Here is a 21715-nt window from a genome sequence, read left to right as displayed (position 1 = left end):
CAAAAACAACAACAACAACAACAACAAAAAACTATACCTTCACAGTCTGTTAATAAGCTGGAAGTGGCTACTGAAGATGTTTTTATCAATAATGATGCATCATACATCATTAGCCTTGAAATAGCCCAAATGGTTCAAAATCAGGGTGATTGTGGTAACATGGACATTGGAGATATTAACACTTCAGAGGACATGGTAAAACTGTGTGATGGACTTGTGAAAGCATCATGCCTTCAGAACAAGAAACCATGTCAGTTTATAAAGTCAGTTCTAACAAAAACCATAGTTAACGAGGCAAATGATTGGAGGAATATTTTTAAGCTACCCAGAGGATATCCTTAGAGGACTCATTTCCTAGTCCAACTTCTTTTGTTTCTCACCCACAAAAGACAAAACCAATCTCCAGGGTTCAATAACCTTTTAATCAAAACAGCATCACACTAACCCAACCATGGTGGTACACACCTACGATCCCAGCAGCTTGGGAAGCTAAGGCAGGACAATCCCAAGTTCAGGTCAGCCTCAGTAACTTAGCAAGACTGTAAGTAACTTAGTGAGGCTCTCTCAAAAAATAAGGGCTGGGGATGTGACACAGTGGTTAAGTGCCCTTGGGTTCAATCCCTGATACCCAAAACATAAAAACCAAACTAGGTAGAGACTGAAAGTTGCCGTATTTACAGCTGATATAGGTATTCTGGTTGATGCTACTATGCTTAGTCAAGCTGAGCACATTATTTTTTCATTGTATTAATGGTATATATATATATATATGTATTTCCTGCTTAAGTGCTTATGTGTGAATAAGAAAATGATCGCTTATAGATAACCTATAAATGTTGTCAAGAAAGATGGTCATGCCAAATCACCACAGATATCCACATGGGTGGTACTTTCACTCACTGCATACAAACCGTCTCTCATGCAAAATGATAAAAAATACTACATAAAATTACCTTTAGGCCAAATGTATAAGGTGTTTATAAAATTTAATTCATGTTTAGACTTGGGTCCCATCCCTAGGATATCATACATATTGAAAGTATTCCAAAATCCAAGCATTTTGGGTAAGGAGATATTCAATGTATATGATTATTATAATTTTGTACCCTAAAAGCTTTCTCCATGCCACTCCTAAAGATTATTTTAAAGCAAATTCAAGACATGCCATTTTACCCATAATAGTTCAGAATGTATCTCAGAAGTCTAAAAGCAATCATAGAACCATTTAGCACCCTCAGTTTCATGATAATGAACATCTTAATTGCATATGTTTAAGGTAAAAACATTTCAAAAGCATTTGGGTATTTTTTGTTTGTTTTTCACTCATTAGGGGATGATGTTTCCTTAAAGATTGGCATTTACAGGAAAGCCCTATGGTTTTACTTTAAATATTAGACAGTCATCTCAATTAGGAAATACTACTACTTTGTATGCTTTTTCATATAAAATTTGATTCACTTTTCTCTTAATGTCATGATAAAGTCATACCACCTAGTCTTAATAGCAACAAATAGAAAAAAATCATATTAATAATCCAATTATTCCTTTACCCATAAATACATGTAGTAACTGGTTTTCTGTGCCTTAGCCACACAAAGGACTTGCATGATGTTACTTGATAGTGAAGTTTATTCCTGTTTTTTTGAAATGGCATCAAACCCCAATCCTGGGGGATGGCTAAATCACAATGTAGTTTAAAATAAAAGACTTAAATATTAGAAACTCAAGGGTTGTGTTTTTTATTTTGAATCTTTAGATTTAAGTATTATTTTGTATGCTCTAACAAAGTTTTTCCATTGGAATTCTTTTAAAGGTTCAAAGACTCTAAATGGAGGATCTGATGCTCAAGACAATAATCAGCCACAGCATAATGGAGATAGCAATGAAGAAAGCAAAGACAACCATGACGCCAGCAGTAAGAAAAAGTGAGGACATGTTTAATGGGTCTGTGTGTGTTTTGAGGTGGGGTTTTGTTGTAAATCCTGGTTGGCTTTGAACTCCTGGGCTCAAGTGATCCTCCTGACTCAGTCTCCTGAGTAGCTGGGACTACAGGTGTGCAGAGTAGTGCCTGGGTGTTTTTTTATTATTCAAGTTTTTAATCACAGTACTGTTCCAGGTGATTTATATAAGGGGTCATCCTCCTCCCACCCCCCAGTACTAGGGGTAGAACCTAGGGTCACATGCATGCCTAGGTAAGCACTCTACACTAAGCTATAATGCCAGCAGGGGTTAGAGTTTGATCACTTAATCCCTGAATTCAGTAAGGAAATTGTAAAGGGTCTTGGCCTATACCATTATAGCTCAGAGGTGGAGTACATGCTAAGGCCATGGTTTCAACTCCGCAGCACCAAAAGCCCAAAGAAGTTTGCATACAACTAATGTGCTACTGTATTCAAGAAAATGGGGCTAGGTAGGAGTTCTATGAAAAGCCATTTTGCCCTGGACTGTACACATTTTTTTGTTGTTTTGTTTTTGGGGTACAGTGCTGGAGATTGAACCTAGGGCTTTGTACATCCTAGGCAAGTGTTTTACCAATGCAATGTCTTTCATACTTTCTTCAATTATGAAAATATAGTGCATTAACAATTAGATGTACAAGCATAGATTATTTTATACTATAATCCCACCCTAATTAACTAGCTCTACAACTGTAGTTGTCCAAATTTTTGTTTGTTTGAAGGATGTGGAATCAAGCATTCCTTCAAACTCTGGAATTAAGAGCAATCTTATCTATGTATATCCTCACCCTTCCCTTTCATTAAGATGTCTTCTAATATGTTGGCATCACAGATAGAACATATACTTTAACAAGAGAGTCCAGTTTAAAGCTAGAAAAGGCCTCCTGTTTTTATGATGCTTCCCTGAGTTATTGTGCTTGATCTCCATATTACTTTAGGAAGAAGACATAACCGGGTAAATTTTTTTCAACAAAGTTTCTTCTTTTTATCTTTTGGTGATTTAAAAAATGTGCACATTTAATGCCTTCCTTTTTCCTTAGGAGAAAACCCTAATCCCAGTTGTCACACTTGTCTTTCCCCCTTTTTCTTTAGGCCATCTGGTGAAGAGAGAGAGACTGAGATATCTCTGAAGGATTCTACACTAGATAACTAGGTTGACATACCTGGAATATAAAGAACATTTGAAAAGTTTGTAATGGTTTTCCTTTGAAATATTTAGATTGCTGAAAGTTTTAAATTTTTATAAGCATAGGTTTTGATGTCTACAACTTGTTTGAGGGAGATAATCCCTTTATCTTTGTTTATAAGTAATTAAACATTATTGCTATTGTACTTGTGCAGTATTAACAGCTACATTATACGGTAAATGTTGGGGGGTAATCCACTTAGAAATGTTAAACTGCTTTTCCAGACATGGTTGTAGCATATTTTCAATTAGTGTGTGTATGTTAATGTGTAATTGGTAGTAAAACAGTTACATTTTTTTAAAATTGCTACTTGTATAAATCCTCTTTTCCCAAATACTGTGGGTTTTGTGCATAGTTTTTACAAATCTTGGACTTAACAGACTGTCTTTTCACTGTTTGTGGGTTTTGTAGAAGTTGAGCATTTTTATGGTTGATAAAATGTTACTTCTATTACAAGTACTCACTCCCACCTTTTTATCAAAAGTTAATTTTAATCTCAGACTACATTGTGCTCCATTATCCTTTTTTTCCCAGTGTCACCTGTATTCCTTTTTATCCAATAGACTTCAAACTGATGAGGTTCAACTTAACTTTTGAAGATAATTTAGTTTTGTGGCTGGGAATTCAGTGAAGGCACATAACTCCTGCAGAGAACAGACTGGGTATATATAGTAATGAATCTGATTTTAGAGTTCAACCATCTAAGATCCTTTAAAGGGCACTAGTAACTAAAACTAAAAATGTTTATTTTTGAGAAATGTCTTAAGTCACATTCATTAAGGAAGTCACAAAGTAGTATTTTTTTAATTGGAAAGTCAATCCATGATGCTTATGTGGTAAATATAAATGCTATATAAAGAAACCTATTTGAAAATGTGGCTATATTAGAAGGGAATTTGTATTTTCATTTCTATATCATATATGTAACAGGGTTACAAAAAATAGAAATATTAGTTGCTCCAAGTAGTACTTTGATAAATCTGTATTTTGATGTTTATGGGCTAAATCAGGATGAACCAATGTTAACACAAAATTTAATGGTCTGTTAACTAAAGGATAGCATTTCTAAGATATTTTAAATATTAGGTCAGTTGGTGGTTTTCAATAGGTAGGTAGATAGGTTTTGAAACTATATGAATATGGGAAAATGACTTAGTACTAGTGTTTGTAACATGCGTTGTAAGTTTTGATCTCTTGATAATTATTTTTGTCTCTACATATAAATTTGAATTATTTGGAAAATTGAATTTTTCTTTTTAGAAGTCTTACAATGGAGCTAAGACTCACTGTTTTGAGGGAACTCTATTACATTATATATACCAGTCATCTGTTTTGTCCTAACAGTTTTAACTTAGATTTATTCTAGTTAAGCCATAAGTGTCAAATGTGTAAACTTGTTTTGATTAAAGAATTTTTCTATCAAACTCTTATTAGTAAATTACTTCTTTGCTGTTTTGAAAGAGCTTAAGGAAATAATTTTTTAGTTATCTGGTTATTGATGCTGTTTGGGGGCACAGTGTTAACTAAACAGTAAGCACAAAATGATAAAGGAAATATTTTTTTGTTCACCCTCTCCCCTTTTTTCCTATGACCCAACAGATTTATAGTTTTACCAAGAAGTCACAGAATATTCAATTTCTGGAGATCCTAGCAGCATTCTGATTATTTATTTCTCTGCTTGCATAGGCTGACCTTGCTCTAACCAGTTAACCTTTGAAATTAACCTTGAAATTTGTCATAGGCCGATTCATGGATAACTGCCACTCTCAGGACTCAAAAAAAAAGTTCTCAAAATTATCAAGGGCCTTAACTTAAGGCAAATTGGCTCAATTTATTTTGCTATGTTTGGTTTAAATTCCATAGCTATGAGATAATTTTCAATGAGGTAGCTACTAGGCACCTGCCTCCTTCCCAAAAAAGTATGTATAAAATCTGACTAATACCTATTTGATTACTGCTATTTGATTGTGCTATTTGATTACTGGATAACATTTGGAAGAGTATGAATTGATTGCTGAGGTTTTCTCAGCTGCTTGGTGAAATCTCAGCTATACCACCTGAGTCAGAACCTGACTGGGAGTTTGTATATATGAATTATTTGATCAGAGTATCTTAAGGCTTATAATTGCTATTGTACCTAGTGAGATACAATACTAAAAATGTTCCTACCCATACCCACTTACCTGGTTAAAGATGTCAGGTCAAGATGAAGTTTGCTGTCTAATGTTGACAAGAACAAAGGCTGCTTTTGTAGTTCTGTGAGGACTTTACTAACAAGTTTTGTTCCATTGATTAAAGGTTGAACTATTAGAAATAGTGAACATATCTATAAACCCTTAAGAAATGAATAAGCTACTAACAGGTAGAAATTTATGTTTATATTTGTCTTTTATAATTCTCCCAACACTAATGACTGCAGTAAAACTGCAGTTTCAAATTATCCTTAAAGGAATGTGAAGCAGGAGAAAGATATTAAAAGAAATAGTTAACTGCTTTTCTGTGTAGTGATATTTTGCATTCATCTTCCATTATATTAGAATTTAGTTTGTGACATTTTCTTATTTGCTTTTCTCCATTGATGTATGTAATTCATGGTGTACAAAGTGTGGTGTGTTTAACAACTTGAAACAGGCTTAAAAAAAAGATTGTTTTGGATTTGGGAATTTTTTTTTTTTTTCCAACTTGAATTTGGGTTTTCCACCTAACCGATAGGTAACACTGGCAAATTGTGGTTTAACCTGGTTCCTGTTAGTTTCACCAGGAAACAATAATAGAAACTTATCTGATAGAAGCTTATCCGAATCTTTTGGGTAAGTTAGTTCTTTAATAACATTCTAGAATAACATTCTCAATAAATGATAAAACAAGAATTCTAGTGATGCTTATCTACCAAAATAAATCTGCATCACACATAGATTATGATAATTGCTGGGATTTGCTGTTGTGAAGAGTATGAAATGAAATGAAAATCAAAGCAAACAGACCCTTGCATAATAATGCATATAAGAAATGCAGTATTAAATGTAAAATATTTACCTGTGAACTTTTAAGAAGTGGGTAAATCACTCATTTATCTTAAATCTATGATTTTTCAGCAGAATTTCTATCTGTTCAATGTTACTGGCACCACTGGATGCAGGAAAGTAAAAATTTAGGCACAATGTAAGGCAGCCATGGAGGGGCCTTTTAGTTCTCTATGCTGATCCTCTTCTGATTGAATCAGTGAATGAAAACACCTCTAGGCATACCAGAAACAGGTACTTGTCATCGCCAGATCAACTGACTTAATATTGTGTATGTGGCATTAAGTCCATGGATCATATTTCACTGTCAATCTTTGAAACAGGCTTCATCAGTTTTTAACTTATATGGTAAATGTTTTTTCTCAGCCATCCAGAGAAATGTGCAATTCAGCTGAATTTAAATATAACCTAGGAGAGAGAAAGTGAAACTTAAATATCTATTTTATAGCATTCCTTAAAGTCTTAAACAATGTTAAATTTTCCAATGAAAAAAGTTTCCAGAAAATACTCTGATCAGGAAACTTTAGTTTCAGTTTCAAGCTAGGTATATGGTGCCCTCCTATAATCCCAGCCACTTGGGAGAGAGACTGAGGATGGAGGATCAAGAGTTCAAATCTAGTAGCCTGGGCAACACAGCAAAACACTGCCTCAAAAAACAGAAAAAAACTTTCCTCTAATTCATACTACTAGGTGAATGGAGTAGCTGGGTTAGAAAACCATATTTCCTTCTTTTTGAGAATACTGTTACATACTACTATTATTGCTCATGAATAAGTAAGAGCTATCAATCCATTGGGTCTTGATCTTTCCCTGTCTCCATGGTAATACCGAATCTACTGTTTTCTTTCAATCATAATATTAAATTGGTATTTTAAAAATCAGCCTATGTGCTATATACAAAATTTCAAGAAGTGAGGCTCCGTTTTAAATACTGTGAAGGTATGTGTACATACTTGAGCTTTTTACGTTCATTGTTCATGTATCTAGGAAGTCTCACAAAGAATGTGTGCTTACTAATATCAAGATAAAAGTTAACATTACAAAAGAGGCCACTGTAAGATTAAATTACACAATAGCTATTCTTAATCTTGTATTATTCACAAAATAATTACTCTTTGTTTTTAACTTCTCCCTAATTTTTATTACAGATATTTAAAGGATCTTTACCTTGGAAGCCTCATGGTAGAAGGTGTAGCAATCACATTCTTCAAAGAATTTTCAAAACATTCCACCGCTTGATGTATCATTGATTCTATCATTAGCAAAAAAACACTCAGGATACAGAATGAATAGGCAAGCCATGGATTGGGAGAAAAGAATCAGAATTTGTGTATGTGACAAAAGATAAGATGACCCACTTAAAATGAGTTAAAAAAGCACTAAATAAAAAAATATACTCTGGAATAAATACTAAGTGAAATAATTTAATATATTTCTAAACATTTGGACCTTTTTTCAATTAAAGGTTCCAGGATCAACATAAGGATAAGCAAGGAATTCCCCCAGTTTGTTGCCTTCTGAATCGTAGTGGAGCATTCGGAAGCAAACATCACAAAAGAAACATGGGTCCTCTGGTGCAAAACTGTCATTGTTCGTCACCCATCTGTAGTTTTTAAAAAAAAGACGTGTGTTATCATAAATCAAGTTTTTCACGCCTCAGCATGCTGTAACTTTATGACCTGTAGTAATATGTAAACACAACATTCCCACTATTATCAGCCCACATTATTATGCTATTTAAATCAAAGAGGCATTATCTAACATTAATGCTGCTTGTTCTGTAAACGTCTTTTAAAGGTAAGTAGAGAACACTATAAATCTAAAAATGTACACCCAAAAGCATACATTTGCCATGACACATAACCTGTCCTCCAGGTAATTTGTGGACATGTTCCATTTCTTCTAAAAGGCAATCTTGGGAAAAAAAAACATACAAATGCTACGGACCTGATAAAAGTTTTTACAAATTTTTTAACATGTATATTTGCACATATTTGCAGGTACAGTATAATCAACATCCATGTGATATCTTAAACACTTTGGAAACTTCAGACTCTTTCAGTTATGTTGAAATATATCAAACTTGTAGACTGTAGTTACATTATTATGCTATGGAAAAATATGAAATTTGTCTATTGTGCCTCCTGTACTGTTCGAATTTTAGTATGTGTGCTTCTAAAAACAATTCCTTTTTTTGACTGGTAAATTAGTACTCTTTAATTTGAAACAAATATTTTACTCTAGAAATGAAGATTAAAATATTACATTCTAGGTTGTGCACAAAAGGGAATGTGTGCAATATTATTTAACTGAGATTGTTTTGGGCTTGAGAATGTTGTTAACTGTTCACAGACTTTGCAGTCACTGAAGTCTGCATTTCATGGATGTTTGCTTTTAGTAATCCCCTGATTTTCATTTTGATCTAATCAACTGATTATGTTGTTTTCCTGCTGATCCTTTAAAAGTATATTGTGGTTGGGAACCCCAAACAAACTTAAGGTACTAAATTCTTGGTATGCTGAGTAGTTTCCGAATTTTTTATTGTGACCTACAGCAAGAAACACCTCGTAAACTAAACATGCAGAATCCCATAAAGCAAAAACTTTTTAAGAAAACCCTATTTTTATCTCACTGCATATGTATATGTGACATTTTTTAACATGGCATTTTTTTTCACTGAGGAAAAACTGGTATGAAGCTTATTTTTTAAACTATAAGCAAAAGGCAGCATAGTTTCAAGCCTGAAGTCCAACCCACCCCTGCACTTACACATATTATATAGTTCCTTGTGTAAAAAAACACTTGTTTGCTAGAAATGCATGTTTAGCAAATGGGAGGCCCTGGGTTCAATCTAGAATACAAAACTAACTGGTTTTGCAGCATCACCCTAACTAAATAAAATCCTTTATTTACAATTCAAAGTGTACAAATCCTTTGATCCAAAATGGAAAACACCAAAATTAAAAAGTACTTAAGTATTAAAAACCAATACTTCTCAAAGGAAAAGACGAAATATGTATCACTCACCTAGCTGTGTACATTTTACAAACAAAACATTTTCTGGTCCACAGCCAGTGTTTCTTGGTAAGAAGGGGATAAAGTGTTTTATCCAGGCAGTCATCATGATGTACAAGCCTGTTCATTGGAAAATAAATGACAGTGCAAATTTTCATTTTATCTGTTCTCAATATTAGAAACATAGTAGATAGATTTTCCAATTTTTAAAAGATTTAGGTAAACTTGTTTATCAGGTTTGACTAAATTGTGTTCAACAGAATACTCCCAGTTTGACAAGAGGGGAACCATTAAAACTAGCAGCTAGGTCACTACTGCTATTATAGTGTTGGCAAAGAAGTTAACTGTCATTGCAATGCAAAGGGAGAAGGGAGTGGGTCTGTCACCCACTTCAGAGAGCACTTTGATTAAGCCAAGTGTTCTTTCCTATGAGACTTCCAAGTTCCCTTTATACCAATAGGTACTGCAACCCTCTTGGAGCTATTGTACACAGCATCTCTTAAATGTATTCCATCCTAATTCTTGTTCTGCTTAATACTTAGTACCTAGTATTAATTGAACATAGTTTAAGCAACACTACTCAGTGATACTTTAACTAAGTTAACTGCTTGTTATCACAGTGTTTATTGTTGTCTCCATTAAAACTTCAAATCTCATTCGTGGTATATAATGGCATATGAGTCAGTGGGATTTTAGTTTTAGGTGTCAGAACTATGAACTCAGACACTAATCAGCTACATGGCTGTGGGTAAATGCCTTAAATGTTAATGAACCAATTCATAAAGGTCTAAAATTTGATTTGTTTTTATAAGGAAGGGTATCAAATAAGGAAACTAAGACCATCAGAATAGTGGATCATCTTCCATCTTTTTCTTTTTTTTTTTTAGACAGTGCTGGGGTTGAACCCAGCCTCCCACACATGCTAGTAAGTGATCTACCACAGAGCCCCTTTCCATGTCATGAGGCAAGCACATTCCCCCTTACTTGAATGGAAGAGCAGTCAGAGTGGCTTATAAATTACCGAAGACAAATGTACTATAGTTTTAAAGGTCAAATAAATCCGAGGTTCTCTTCTGGTTCTTGCCTCACCATTGTTCTTCCCAAGGGAAAATGTTTTCCATTCTTAATTTTTTTAAAAAAATTTACCTTCTCCACTTTTTGCCGCAATTTATAAATATTTAAATTCACCTAAATCATACAATTTACTCCTCTGTGTATTTTGTTGTCTAACTACCAAATCTCTCATTTCCATATGCTTAATTTGCAATGTACATGGCACTAACTTGGTTTTCTATTTTATGACTGAACAGGAACAACATCCATCTGGGTTAAACACCAAAAGGAAGTTCTTGGGTTTATTTTTCTCCATGAATCTGGATCTATTGTATTGGATTTCACTTTTCCATTCTAAGAATTCTCTTTGTCTTATCTATTAGGTACTGCATCCCACATCTTTATCATGACTGACTATTTATGAAGTATTTCCTGAGAATGATTAACAGGGTTATAAAATTTTGGAGACTGATTACAATGACCCAAAAGGAGAAGGAGGGCTTTATAGAAAGCATCAGTTCCTGTTATTGGTATAATAAAAACAGGTGTATCGTTGTTGCATGAAAAACTTAAAGTGGTCTCAGCAGGACTTACTGTTACATATTGGTCCTTCTTAAATGGAGATTTCCTAAATGAGGAAATGAATAGCCTTAGGAGGAATAGAGATTTTAGCTATACAAAATATTAGATGAATTCCAAAATTTCAGACTACTTGAGTTCCTTCACAATTTAAATCCTTATCAAGGTATTTAAGACTTCATATTCATCAACTATTAAAATTACCCCTCTCTTTGGTTCTGTTTTTTGTTTTGGTACCAGGGATTGGACCTACGGGTTGAGCCACATCCCCAGCCCTTGTTTACATTTTATTAGAGACAGGGTCTTAGATCTCAGGTTTGATTCTCCAGCACCACAAGGGGGAAATAAAAAGAACAATGGAAACCTAGGAATATCTACATAGTTGCAAAACGTATAAAGCAAAGAGCCTACATGATACACAAAATGGATGAAAACATCTACTTTATATACAAATGAGGAAATAAGAATTTACAGATTTTTAAACGTGTAATAAGTATATTTTACAGAATAAGATGCAAATGGACACAAAGAATTAGGTGCTGCATGGAAAAATGAGACATTTTTGCTGCTCCCAAGCCAAACTGCAATGATGATTCCTTTTATTTAAATAAAAAAAAAAAAAAAAAAAAAAAAAAAAAAAAAAAACTACTTGTGGGCTGGGGATATAGCTCACTTGGTAGAGTGCTTGCCTTGCATGCACAAGGCCCTGAGTTCAATCCCCAGCACTGCCAACAACAACAACAAAACAAAAAACCTACTTGAAAAAAAAGAAGGAAAACTGAGTAACAAAATGTTCTGAGTGCTGCCACCTACCTTATATCCGTAATGACAACAACATGTTCACAGTCTCCCTGGTGACAATATAAGTAAGGAAAACCCAGCTTAATATTCAGGTCATTGAAGGTGAAATCTTCCATTCTAGCAGTCTGAAACTTTCCATATCCTCTATCATGGGACTCTGACCACTCAATGATAGTTCTGAGGGGTAAAAAGGCCACAATCTATCACTGCTCCACAGAAACTTTAAAGTGACAAGAAAGGTTTAGTAGCTGCAAAATTTCACATCAGCTGGCTCCCCCAATTAATTGGACAATGCCACCTTGACAAGAAGATCATGTTGGTTTATATATTCTGGAATCAAACAATGAATTTTCTTCATCTGTTAGAGCATCAGTTCTCAAATGTCTCTGAGGTCAAAATCATACTGTGCCCATTCCATCTCTTACCCTCTCAAAACTAGCCTATTTACTGGAAGCTGGGTGACACATATCACTTAAGCTTGAAATGCAAAATATGTAGCAGTGCTATTCTTATTTTATTTTGGATGACATTTTTCACAAAAATGTTGGTAACAAGATAAAATATTTTAAATATTTTAGTTTCATAATTTCTAATACAATAAATACAGCCATAACCCATAAGTGATAGCTCTTTGGGGAAACCTAAATTATTTACCCTATTACAGAGAGCTGAGACCAAGTTTGAGAACAAATATATCAGACCAGACTGAAGTCAAGTACAGTGGTACACACCTGTAGTCTCAGCTAATGGGAAGGCTGAGGCAGACCACAAGTTTGAGGCTGGTCTTAGCAACTTAGCAAGACTGTCTCAAAATGAAAAAGGCTGGGGACCGAGCCTAGTGGCAGAGCACCCTGGGTTTGATTCCCAGTACCATAAAAAAGTAGGAAAGGCGGGGGCTACAAAGCAAGCATTTATATTAACTGCTCAGAAAAAAAATGCAAATATGTATGTTCTTACCATGAGGCCACTGATAATGGAAGTATGGTCTATTTAAAATGGTACTAGAGGTGGATTTTTATGTTATATACCAAAACACCCATTAGATATTCATTCACCTAAGACAACAGTATGTACTGAACAAGCAGAAGAAATAGTTTAAAAATAAAGACCAGAGATTAATCTTAGTGGGACCTAAATTTCTTAGATACATGTAATTTCAATATGAAATTCACAAAAGTCCTTGCCAAAGATCCTTAACAGACCAACAACAGGATTTGTGGAGCTATCATTACTTTTAGAACTAGAAATAGGAAAGACTTAGAGATGATTTTTAGAAACTATACCTGCTCAAATCTCTGCATTCCGGGTATCTTTTATCATTGTAGAACGTTCCCTCAAAATAAAAGAAGGCTGATTTGTACAGGTCCTACAAGAAAACAAATGGTATTGAGAGAAAGCCTACTCTTAATTATGCAATTGCTCTAAGCACTTAAATTTTATATAGCATAAAATCACATATATTATAGCAACTTCATGAAACTTTAAAGACAGACTCAGGTCATAAATTTGTCTAAAATTTAATAGGAACCTACTATATAAAAAGTACTATGTTAGCTTTCAAGGCTTTTTCAATTTTAACCTATTGCCGGAGGTGTTTTTTTTTTTAACCTTTTGGTACCGGGGATTGGACTGGTACTGAACCACTGAACTATATCCCCAGCCCTTTTTATTTCTGATTTTGAGACAGGGTCTTGCTGAGCTGCTTAAGGGCTCACTAAGTTGCTGAGAATGCCTTTGAACTTGCAATCTTTTTGCCTCCACTTCCAGAGTTGCTGGGATTTCTATTCTTCAAATAATCTTGCCCTGGGCACCACAGTAGTAGGCACAATCAGTCTGAATCTTTTGATAGTTAACTTTCACTCTACCAGACTTTCCATCAATCAGTCCTTATTAATAGAATCACAAAAACATCAAAGACCATTAAATGGGCACCTCTGAGAATGGGGCCCAGGTCGTAAGTATTTTATAAACCTTTCTAGGAAGAATATGCAACCAGATTTGTCCTTTATCTATACTTAGAAAAAGACCCCTGATTGAGGAACAGAGGACCTGAGTTCTTTTCCTTAACCTGTCACTTACTAGCTTTGTGATTCTAGGTACATAATAGTCTTTCCACAGACTTCAGCTTCCTCACCTGTAAAGTGAGAATAATACTGTCTCCTAGGGTATCTTACAAGGACTGCAGTGAGAATCAAAAGCAAGAGTAAGTTTCAGATACTAAAATAGCTTTACCCTAATACTACAATTTCTCTTCTTTGTAGCTTTGATCTTTCCTTCTTAAATATCTTTACTCCCCCATTTATAAATCATCTTACATTGGTGTCAGACACTCCTGCAAGACTGGTTGTGCTGTTTCACCTTGGGCAGGCCACTAAATCTCACTGACCCTGTTTCTTCTTGTAAAGAGGAGTAAAGCCATCACATTTCTCACAGGTTGTTGTGGAGATAAAAAGACAGAATGTACTTAATGCCATGTCTGTTTGCTACAACACCAAATTATTACTTAGTACACTTGTAAAACCCTCAAAGTGGGAAACTAGGGTCTAAAATAAAAATTCTGTCTGACAGAATAACTTGTTTTATTTTGGAAGCAAAGTGTAATGAGTGTCCACTTAATGCTTTGAACATAACCCTTGCTGCTGCTCTGCCACTTTTTTTTTCCCCCTTTCTCTCTTCCTCTCTCCCTCCCTAACCCTGGTGGAAAGCAAGACTACCCTTCTTCCCAGCCTAGACCAAGGTATCTGTTCTTAAACACACACACCACAGGAATAAAGTAATTCAGACTTCAGGATGGCACCAGAAGACTTAATGCATGGCTAGCTCTAAAGTCTATAAGTGAATCATGACCTCTGACAAGGAAAGGCTGAAATGTAGCCTTTAAACCACCTCTTTCAAAGCCCTCAGGTTTCCCCTGTGATTTCAAAATCACAGACTCTTAGCAAAGCAATAAAACTTTCCTTGTCCTCATTATTGGATTGGCATTTGGGGACAAGGACTGAGCTTCTGGTAACAAGTTTGGTGCATATAAAATTTTGCTCATTACAAAATACTTATGAACAAGTTCATCTTAAGTGATTTAAGTCACTTAAAGCCTACTGACATAATTAATTACGAGGCACACACCTATAATCCAAGCTACCAGATCACAAATTCAAGGCTAGCCTGAGTGAATTAACAAATGAGTCCCGTTTCAAAATAAAAACTTTTAAAAGGGCTGGAGTAGCTCTCTTCTAACATGCATGAGGTCCTGGGTTCCATACCCAGCACAGGGGGCGAGGGGGTTGGGGGACACAAACACATCACTTACTATTAATCTAACGTAACCTAAGTCTGTGGTTACTATTTTCATTTTAGAAAGTAACTATCACTAGTATGGTCATTTGACAAAGTCATTTCTTATATGTAATTTCAGGTCATCTATTAGTAGTTTACTTGCTTGAAAACATTCAAATCAGCTACATTAGATTCTTATAATCTGTTGTGAGGGAAATGGTCCTAGAAAAGAAGTGCTGAAGAAGCACAGGCCTTATCTTGAGACAGGGTCTTGCGAAGCTGCCTACACTGGCCTCAAACTTGTGATCCTCCTGCCTCAAGCCTCTCATGTTGCTGCAATTACAGTTGTACACCAGTGCATTTGGATACTGGCACTGATGTTATTTATTTAACCTATTTTATTCTTGAACTATTATGAATCAAAAACAAACAGCAAAGCTTATTACATTTTAAGGCTTTAAAAGAGATTAATGACAATGACCAAACTCTCCTAGTCCCATCACATATGAAATTATTCAAATATTTTATTTAAAAAACATTTATTGGTTGGAATAAAAATTCTTATTTCCTCAGCTACAAAAGCTATAGCTTCCTAATTTGTTCCACAGTTGCCAGCGGAATATATGCCAAATATATCCTTGTCACTGACAGCTTGAGAACGCCATTATTCTCAACTTTTTTTGGTGTTACATTACCATGCGATGAACACATGAAATAATTCTGTCAAGACACTGAGAACTACTGAAGGTGAGTAATGGGTACATAAGGGTTCTTTATACTATTTCATGTTGGTATGTCTAAAATTTTCCAACAAAAACCTTAAAAACTCCGTAAAATACAAATGCCAGTCAACAAAATAAAAAAGCATTAGCAAAATCTCATTTATAAGCATTCACCTTTCTAAAATATAGCTGAAGAACCAGAAGTAAACAAAACAGGTCTCTGAACAGATTCCATGAGGTCCATGTACTAGAAGTCTTCTGAAGTATTCTACTCAGCATTGCTTAAGATCTCACTCATGGACTGAGTAAACAAAAGGGGAGAGAAAGACATCTAAAACCAGGTACAATGCCAGCAACAGGACAAACACCAGCAAGGACCAACTCCCAAGGTCTTATATGTTAAACTAAGAAGAAAGAACGTGGGGCACTGAAGGAGAAATGACAGGGATCTGCCCCAGCCTCCATTGCTGCTTACTGAACCAGGGCGACTCATAACAGTACTCTGAACTCTTCCTTACCTGTAAAATAGTGGTAATTCTCATATACTTAGCTCAATAAAAGAATTTATTATCTTACCAGATGGAAGAAGCAGAAACAATACAGCAGTAGATGTGTAAATACTTTTAAACAGTACCATGGGTCATTTAGCCCCTGCTTAGAAAACAAGGCATTAGCACCAATGTACAAACTATAAATTGACAAAGCCTGGTTGCAAACAATCTCCATGATTTCATGGAGATTAAAACTGATTCCCAGATCTGACTCAAACTACTCTGTGTATTGATGACAAGGTTGAAATGACAAGGGTAAATTCAGATTTTTCTTGTTAAATTGATTTTATCACTTTGTATTTACACTTTGTGGGGGAAGGATTAAGAAACTCTGAAGAAGATTTGCTGCTTGCTTCTCCTTTGAACAAAAGATAAATCTCATATTTCCTGGTATGCACAATCTTGAAATTCCACTTATTCTCATTATGATTACCTCTAAAAGCACTGAAATGGCAGCACTGAAGAACCTAAATATCTTCAAAAAATTTCAACATAACTCAAAAATATTTTAAGTTTAATCTGTAACGAGACATGATGCTAGTCTCCATGTCAGTCACTGAAAAGACTGGAAGACAGCGAGTGTGTGGGTCAGACCGACACACACCAAACCCGCAAAGTTTATTGTAATATGAGCAGAACACAAATGAACTCACCAGATGCACGGAGGTGTTGAAAGACCCAGAGGCATAACAAAGTGTGAGATGTGTTGAAAGACCCAGAGGCATAACAAAGTGTGAGATGTTTTACGAAGACACACAAATTCACTATGAATGAATGAAGCCCAAGATGTAGAGGTAGGGGATGAGGAATATGGAATGTTAATTTGGGAACTGTCATTTTAAAAGGCCTTATATGTCAAACTAAGAAGAGCTAAAAATTGATGTGGCTGGTGGAAAAAGAACTAGCAAACAGGACACTGTCTTGGTTCTCATCCAAACTCTATCCTCATCTTGGCTGTTCTAAATGCCTCTTTACAATTCTACAGAAGAGATTCTCTCTCCTTCAGTGGCCAGTTAAGCCTGGGGTTGGATTAGTAACAGAATTAGCTCACCTGTGCTCTATGCTGAAATGCAGAAAGATCTTGCTTAGGTAAGCAATGAAAATTCTGTGGGCAGCCAGCTTGTCACTTTGTTCCTTTTTCAGGGGTACCCAAGGTTTCTCTGTCTGTGGAGAGTACCACAGGACAAACACCAGCAAGGACCAACTCCATCTATCATCTTCCTGTTTGGTACTGGTCACTATACTGACTGGCCCTTCTACACTCAGTGAAATGTGAAGATGGAGTACTAACTATTGAGGCTCTCAAATGGACTCCAATCTTATGCTAAGGGTAGTTACGACAGACTGAAACTCCGAGAGTTTGAAGCAGGAGAGAGTGAACAGCAAAGTCAAATGCTACAGTGAGGCTGGGTAGCTCCTGTAGAGCACCTGATCAGTGTGCACGAAGTCCTGGTTTCAATTCCCAGTGCCAAAAACAAAAACAAAAACAAAAATGCTAAAGTGAGGAGGAGTGTTCTTAGAATAGATGAGAAATAAACGAGAGAGGAGGAAATCAAAACAAGAATATCACCTCTTCTGTGAAAAAGTTCTGATGATGAAGGGAAGGAAAGACAGGGCAGAGCTTGATGGAATCACAAGAAAGCACCGACGAGAACGCTGCCACAGAGGTCACCACTTCCCTAGTTCACTGCTGTTTCTTGGGGGGTGGCGGAGGCAATCACTTACTTTGCTGATGTGCTCAGGGGCTTGGTCGGGAGTGTTGCTGAACTCTCCACCAATCTGGAGGTCACTGACACAGCAAATCGAATCCCTCAGTTCCGTAAGCTTTTGACTGCCCAATACCTGCATCGTCTGGTATGGTTTGTGTTCTTTGTGCTAAAAGGCAAACAGTAAATAAGTAAATGTCCACTTATAGTAAAAGCAATTAAACCACAAATTCTGTCATGAACAGATCTAAATGAAGTTACTGATCTTCTTTTTTCTTTTTCTGGTACTAAAGATGCTTAACCACTAAGCTACATCCAGTCCTTTTTATTTCTGATTTTGAGACGAGGTCTTGTTAAGTTGCTTAAGGCCTCTCTAAGTTGCTAAGGTTGGTTTTGAAATTTTGATTCTTCTGCCTCAGTCTCCCAAGTTGCTGGCATTACAGACATGCACGTAGCTAAGTTCCTGATTTTCTTAATCCTCATAATCTGGTGTTCTGTTTTCTCAGACTGTATATTTATCTATTTCACTTCCATGAATCACAGCACCAAACTAATGGTAAAAGTTGCTTACAACTCCCCCGTGGCCCACAGCCCATATTCCAAAACCACCTCCTTTGTGTAACCCTTCAACCAAAACTATATTAACCAGGGTCAGGCACCAGATGACAAGGGCCAGCCTTATGCCCCCAATTCACTGGAATTACTGAAACCAGAGAGTCCTAAATATTTCCTCTGCTCTAACTTGCTGCCGCTGGAGAAAAATCCCTGCAAGTTGAGCTCTAGGCCTCCTCTCTCCCTTCTGCCTCTGGACTGAGACTGGTTCTTCCCTCCTTAGCCTTGTGTGGTATGCCCTCTACTCTTACGAAATGTGAGTAATAAACATCTTTCTATGGCTTTCATCTCTCTCAATCACATTCACAAATTAAAACTCCACGGGTACAATTGCAATACTTGGCCACAGCACTCTTCTACTTTAAGCATATGGCCATGTTGCCACTAAACTGACTCAAGGATTAAGAACTTACAGACTGTAACTTCCTCTGCCACATCTATCACCTCTGTCTTTAAATCCTCCTAAAAATTATATCACTGAAGTCAAGCAATTAGTCAGGTTATAAGCCCAAAAGTTTCATTTTTTTAAATGGAAATTTGAGATATTAATCAAACAAGGTAAATACTATTAAGTATACTCCAGACACTTCATAAAAGCTCGTTTATTTATAAGTACAATTTATGCATAGCAATATTTCTTTTCTTTTCTTTCTTTTTCTTTTTTTTGGTACAGGGGATTGAACCTAGGTCACTTTATCACTGAGCTACATCCCCACTCTTATTTTGACATGGGGTCTCACTAAGTTGCTGAAGTGGGCCTTGAACCTGTGATACTCCTGTACTGGCCTCTCAGGTCACTACGATTACATGCAAGGGCCATTATGGACAGCAGTACAGTAATATTTCAATCAGAACTCATGGGAGTTTAGGAGACACCTATTTGAGGACTCAAGAATATACACTCATGCCACCCGTAATCTCAGCTACTTGGAGGTTGAGGTAGGAAGACCACAAGTTTGAGGCCCACCTGGGCAACTTAGCAAGACCCTGCCTCAAAATAAAAAGGGCTGGGATGAAACTGAGTGACAGAGCACCAGTTCACTCCCCACTACCAAAAATAGAAAAACAAAGCAAAACAAAAAACGAAGAACCCCATCCTCAAGAATTCACTGAATAGGTACACAAACATAATGGAATATTACTGAGTCATAAAGAATAGAAATTATGGCATTTGCCGATAAATGGATGGAACTGTAGACTATCATGCTAAGTGAAAGAAGCCAATCCCAAGAAACCAAAGGCCAAACATTCTCTCTGATATGTGGATGCTAACACGCAATGTGTGTGTTTGGGGCAGGGGAGGGTAGGGGAGAATAGAAGTACTCTGGATTAGACAAAGGGAATGAAGGGAAGGGAGGCAGGATGGGAATAGGAAAGACAGTAGAATGAATTGGACATTATTTTCCTGTGTTCATATATGAATACATAACCAGTGAAACTCCACATTATGTACAACCACAAGAAAGGGAAGTTGGATTCCATGTATTTATAATACATCAAAATACATTCTATTGCCATATACAACTAAGAAGAACAAATAAAAAAATTTTTTAAAACATTGAGTAAGAAGCACTGTGAATTTACATACTTTCAGGTGCATCTAGTGAAGCGATCAGGTATGCATTCCAATCCAGTAATTATAATCAATAGACTGTCTGAAATTTCACCTTATTTCTGTTATTCCTTATTAAAACCAAAATAATTCAAGAATACGGATTGTCAGCTCTAAAAATAAGATGTCTGATAGACAGTATACACTTGTGTTTCTTTTGAACCCTGGGCTGGGGTTGTGGCTCAGTGGTAGAGCGCTCGCCTAGCATGCATGAGGCCCTGGATTTGATTCTCAGCACCACATAATAAAATAAAGGTATTTTGAACCCTAAGGAATGTCTCTTTGAATAATTAAACCCTTTGTGAAAAGTGACTTGTAGAGAGGCGAGGGGTATAGCTCGGTGGCAGAGTGCATCCCTAACATGTGCAGAGCCTCAGGTTCAGTCCCCAGCACAATAATCCAAAAATAATTATCAATGAAATCTAAAAGGTTTTACTACTGACCTTATGAAATATAACAGGATACAAGATATTCACAGATAGGATAAGTTCTCCTTCCTCAATCATGTCTGCTGAATTTTCAGGTTTTTTCCCCATCGCATGTGATTCCTGAAGAAAAAAGATAAGACCCTGAAATCAGATACTGTAACTCAGATAAGAGGTAATACTGTAACTCAGATAGAGGTAATACGGCTCTGGGTTTGACATTAAGCTTTAGTTTCATCTTCTATGAAAAACAGAATATATTTATTTCATAGAATGTTGCTGGCAATGTGTACACAGATCACCTAAGAAGGGCTGGGGATGTAGATCATTAGTAGAGACCCTGGGTTTGATTCTCAGTGCAACACCATGCATGCACACACAACACACACACATACTCAGGATTTAATTATAATCACTAAGGTAACCACTAGAAAATACCTACAGAACAGAAAAGCAGAGAATCAAAATGTCAAACCACAAAAATCCTATACATAAAATATATAAGACATACAAATAATTAACTGGCAGAAATAAAGCCTTTCTTATTAGTAAGTAGTTCAAATATAATGGATCAAACTTTCCTATTAGAAAGGCAGGTTGGTAGAATGGATTTAAAAGCCTTGATCTGGCAGACAAAGTGGTGCGTGCCTGTAATCCCGCAGATCAAGCTGAGGCAGGAGGACTGTGAGTTCAAAGCCAGCCTCAGGAACTCTGCCAAGACCTTGTCTCTAACTAAAAAATAAAAAAGGACTGGGGATGTGTCTCAGTGGTTAAGTGTCCCTAGGTTCAATCCCTGGTCCAAAGAAAAAAAGAAAAAAAAAGCATTGTTTCTATATGCTGTCTAGAAGACACTTTAGATACAGACTGGAAAGTTCCAAAGATAGAGAAAGATACCCCATGTACATAATAACCAAAAGACAGTTGTTGCTGGCTGTATTTTTTTTTTTTTTTTGGTCAGACAATACAAACTTCAAGCCAAAAGATTATAAGAGACAAAGAAGAGCATTATATATTAATAAAGGTGCCATCCAGCTGGGCACAATGGGGCATAACTATAATCCCAGTGACTTGGGAGGCTGAGGCAGGAGAACAAAAGTTTGAGGCCAGCCTCAGCTACTTAGCAAGGCCCTAAGCAACTTAGTGAGACTCTGTCTCTAAAAAAAAAGAGAAGAATTGAAGAAACAGTTCTACAATAATG

General features: G+C 36.1%; 2 protein-coding genes across 5 annotated transcripts in view; one reads left to right on the top strand and one right to left on the bottom strand.

The window, feature by feature from the left end:
* Positions 1-7450, top strand: part of PSIP1 (PC4 and SRSF1 interacting protein 1) — a 48263-nt gene extending 40813 nt beyond the window's left edge. Inside the window, exons 15-17 of one of the 4 annotated variants that reach the window (XM_079112684.1) lie at positions 1814-1925; positions 3051-3146; positions 7317-7450. In XM_079112684.1, the coding sequence (XP_078968810.1) occupies positions 1814-1925; positions 3051-3111 (173 nt within the window). In that variant the 3' untranslated portion in view covers positions 3112-3146; positions 7317-7450. Of the gene's footprint in view, positions 1-1813; positions 1926-3050; positions 4030-6240; positions 6406-7316 lie in introns of those variants that run through there. The other 3 variants (XM_079112682.1, XM_079112683.1, XM_079112681.1) reach the window with 3 other exon arrangements.
* A 122-nt stretch (positions 7451-7572) lies between these two features.
* SNAPC3 (small nuclear RNA activating complex polypeptide 3) overlaps positions 7573-21715 on the bottom strand; it is a 30419-nt gene continuing 16276 nt past the window's right edge. The window contains exons 4-9 of the mRNA XM_079112688.1: positions 20536-20640; positions 17888-18037; positions 12900-12982; positions 11629-11793; positions 9196-9303; positions 7573-7771 (exon numbers count right to left, since the gene is read on the bottom strand). Coding sequence (XP_078968814.1) covers positions 7624-7771; positions 9196-9303; positions 11629-11793; positions 12900-12982; positions 17888-18037; positions 20536-20640 — 759 coding nt within the window. The 3' untranslated portion in view covers positions 7573-7623. The remainder of the gene's footprint in view (positions 7772-9195; positions 9304-11628; positions 11794-12899; positions 12983-17887; positions 18038-20535; positions 20641-21715) is intronic.

This window comes from Sciurus vulgaris (genome assembly GCF_902686455.1).
Source record: "Sciurus vulgaris genome assembly, chromosome: 15".
NCBI lineage: Eukaryota > Metazoa > Chordata > Mammalia > Rodentia > Sciuridae > Sciurus > Sciurus vulgaris.
This window is presented reverse-complemented; position numbering and strand designations above follow the sequence as displayed.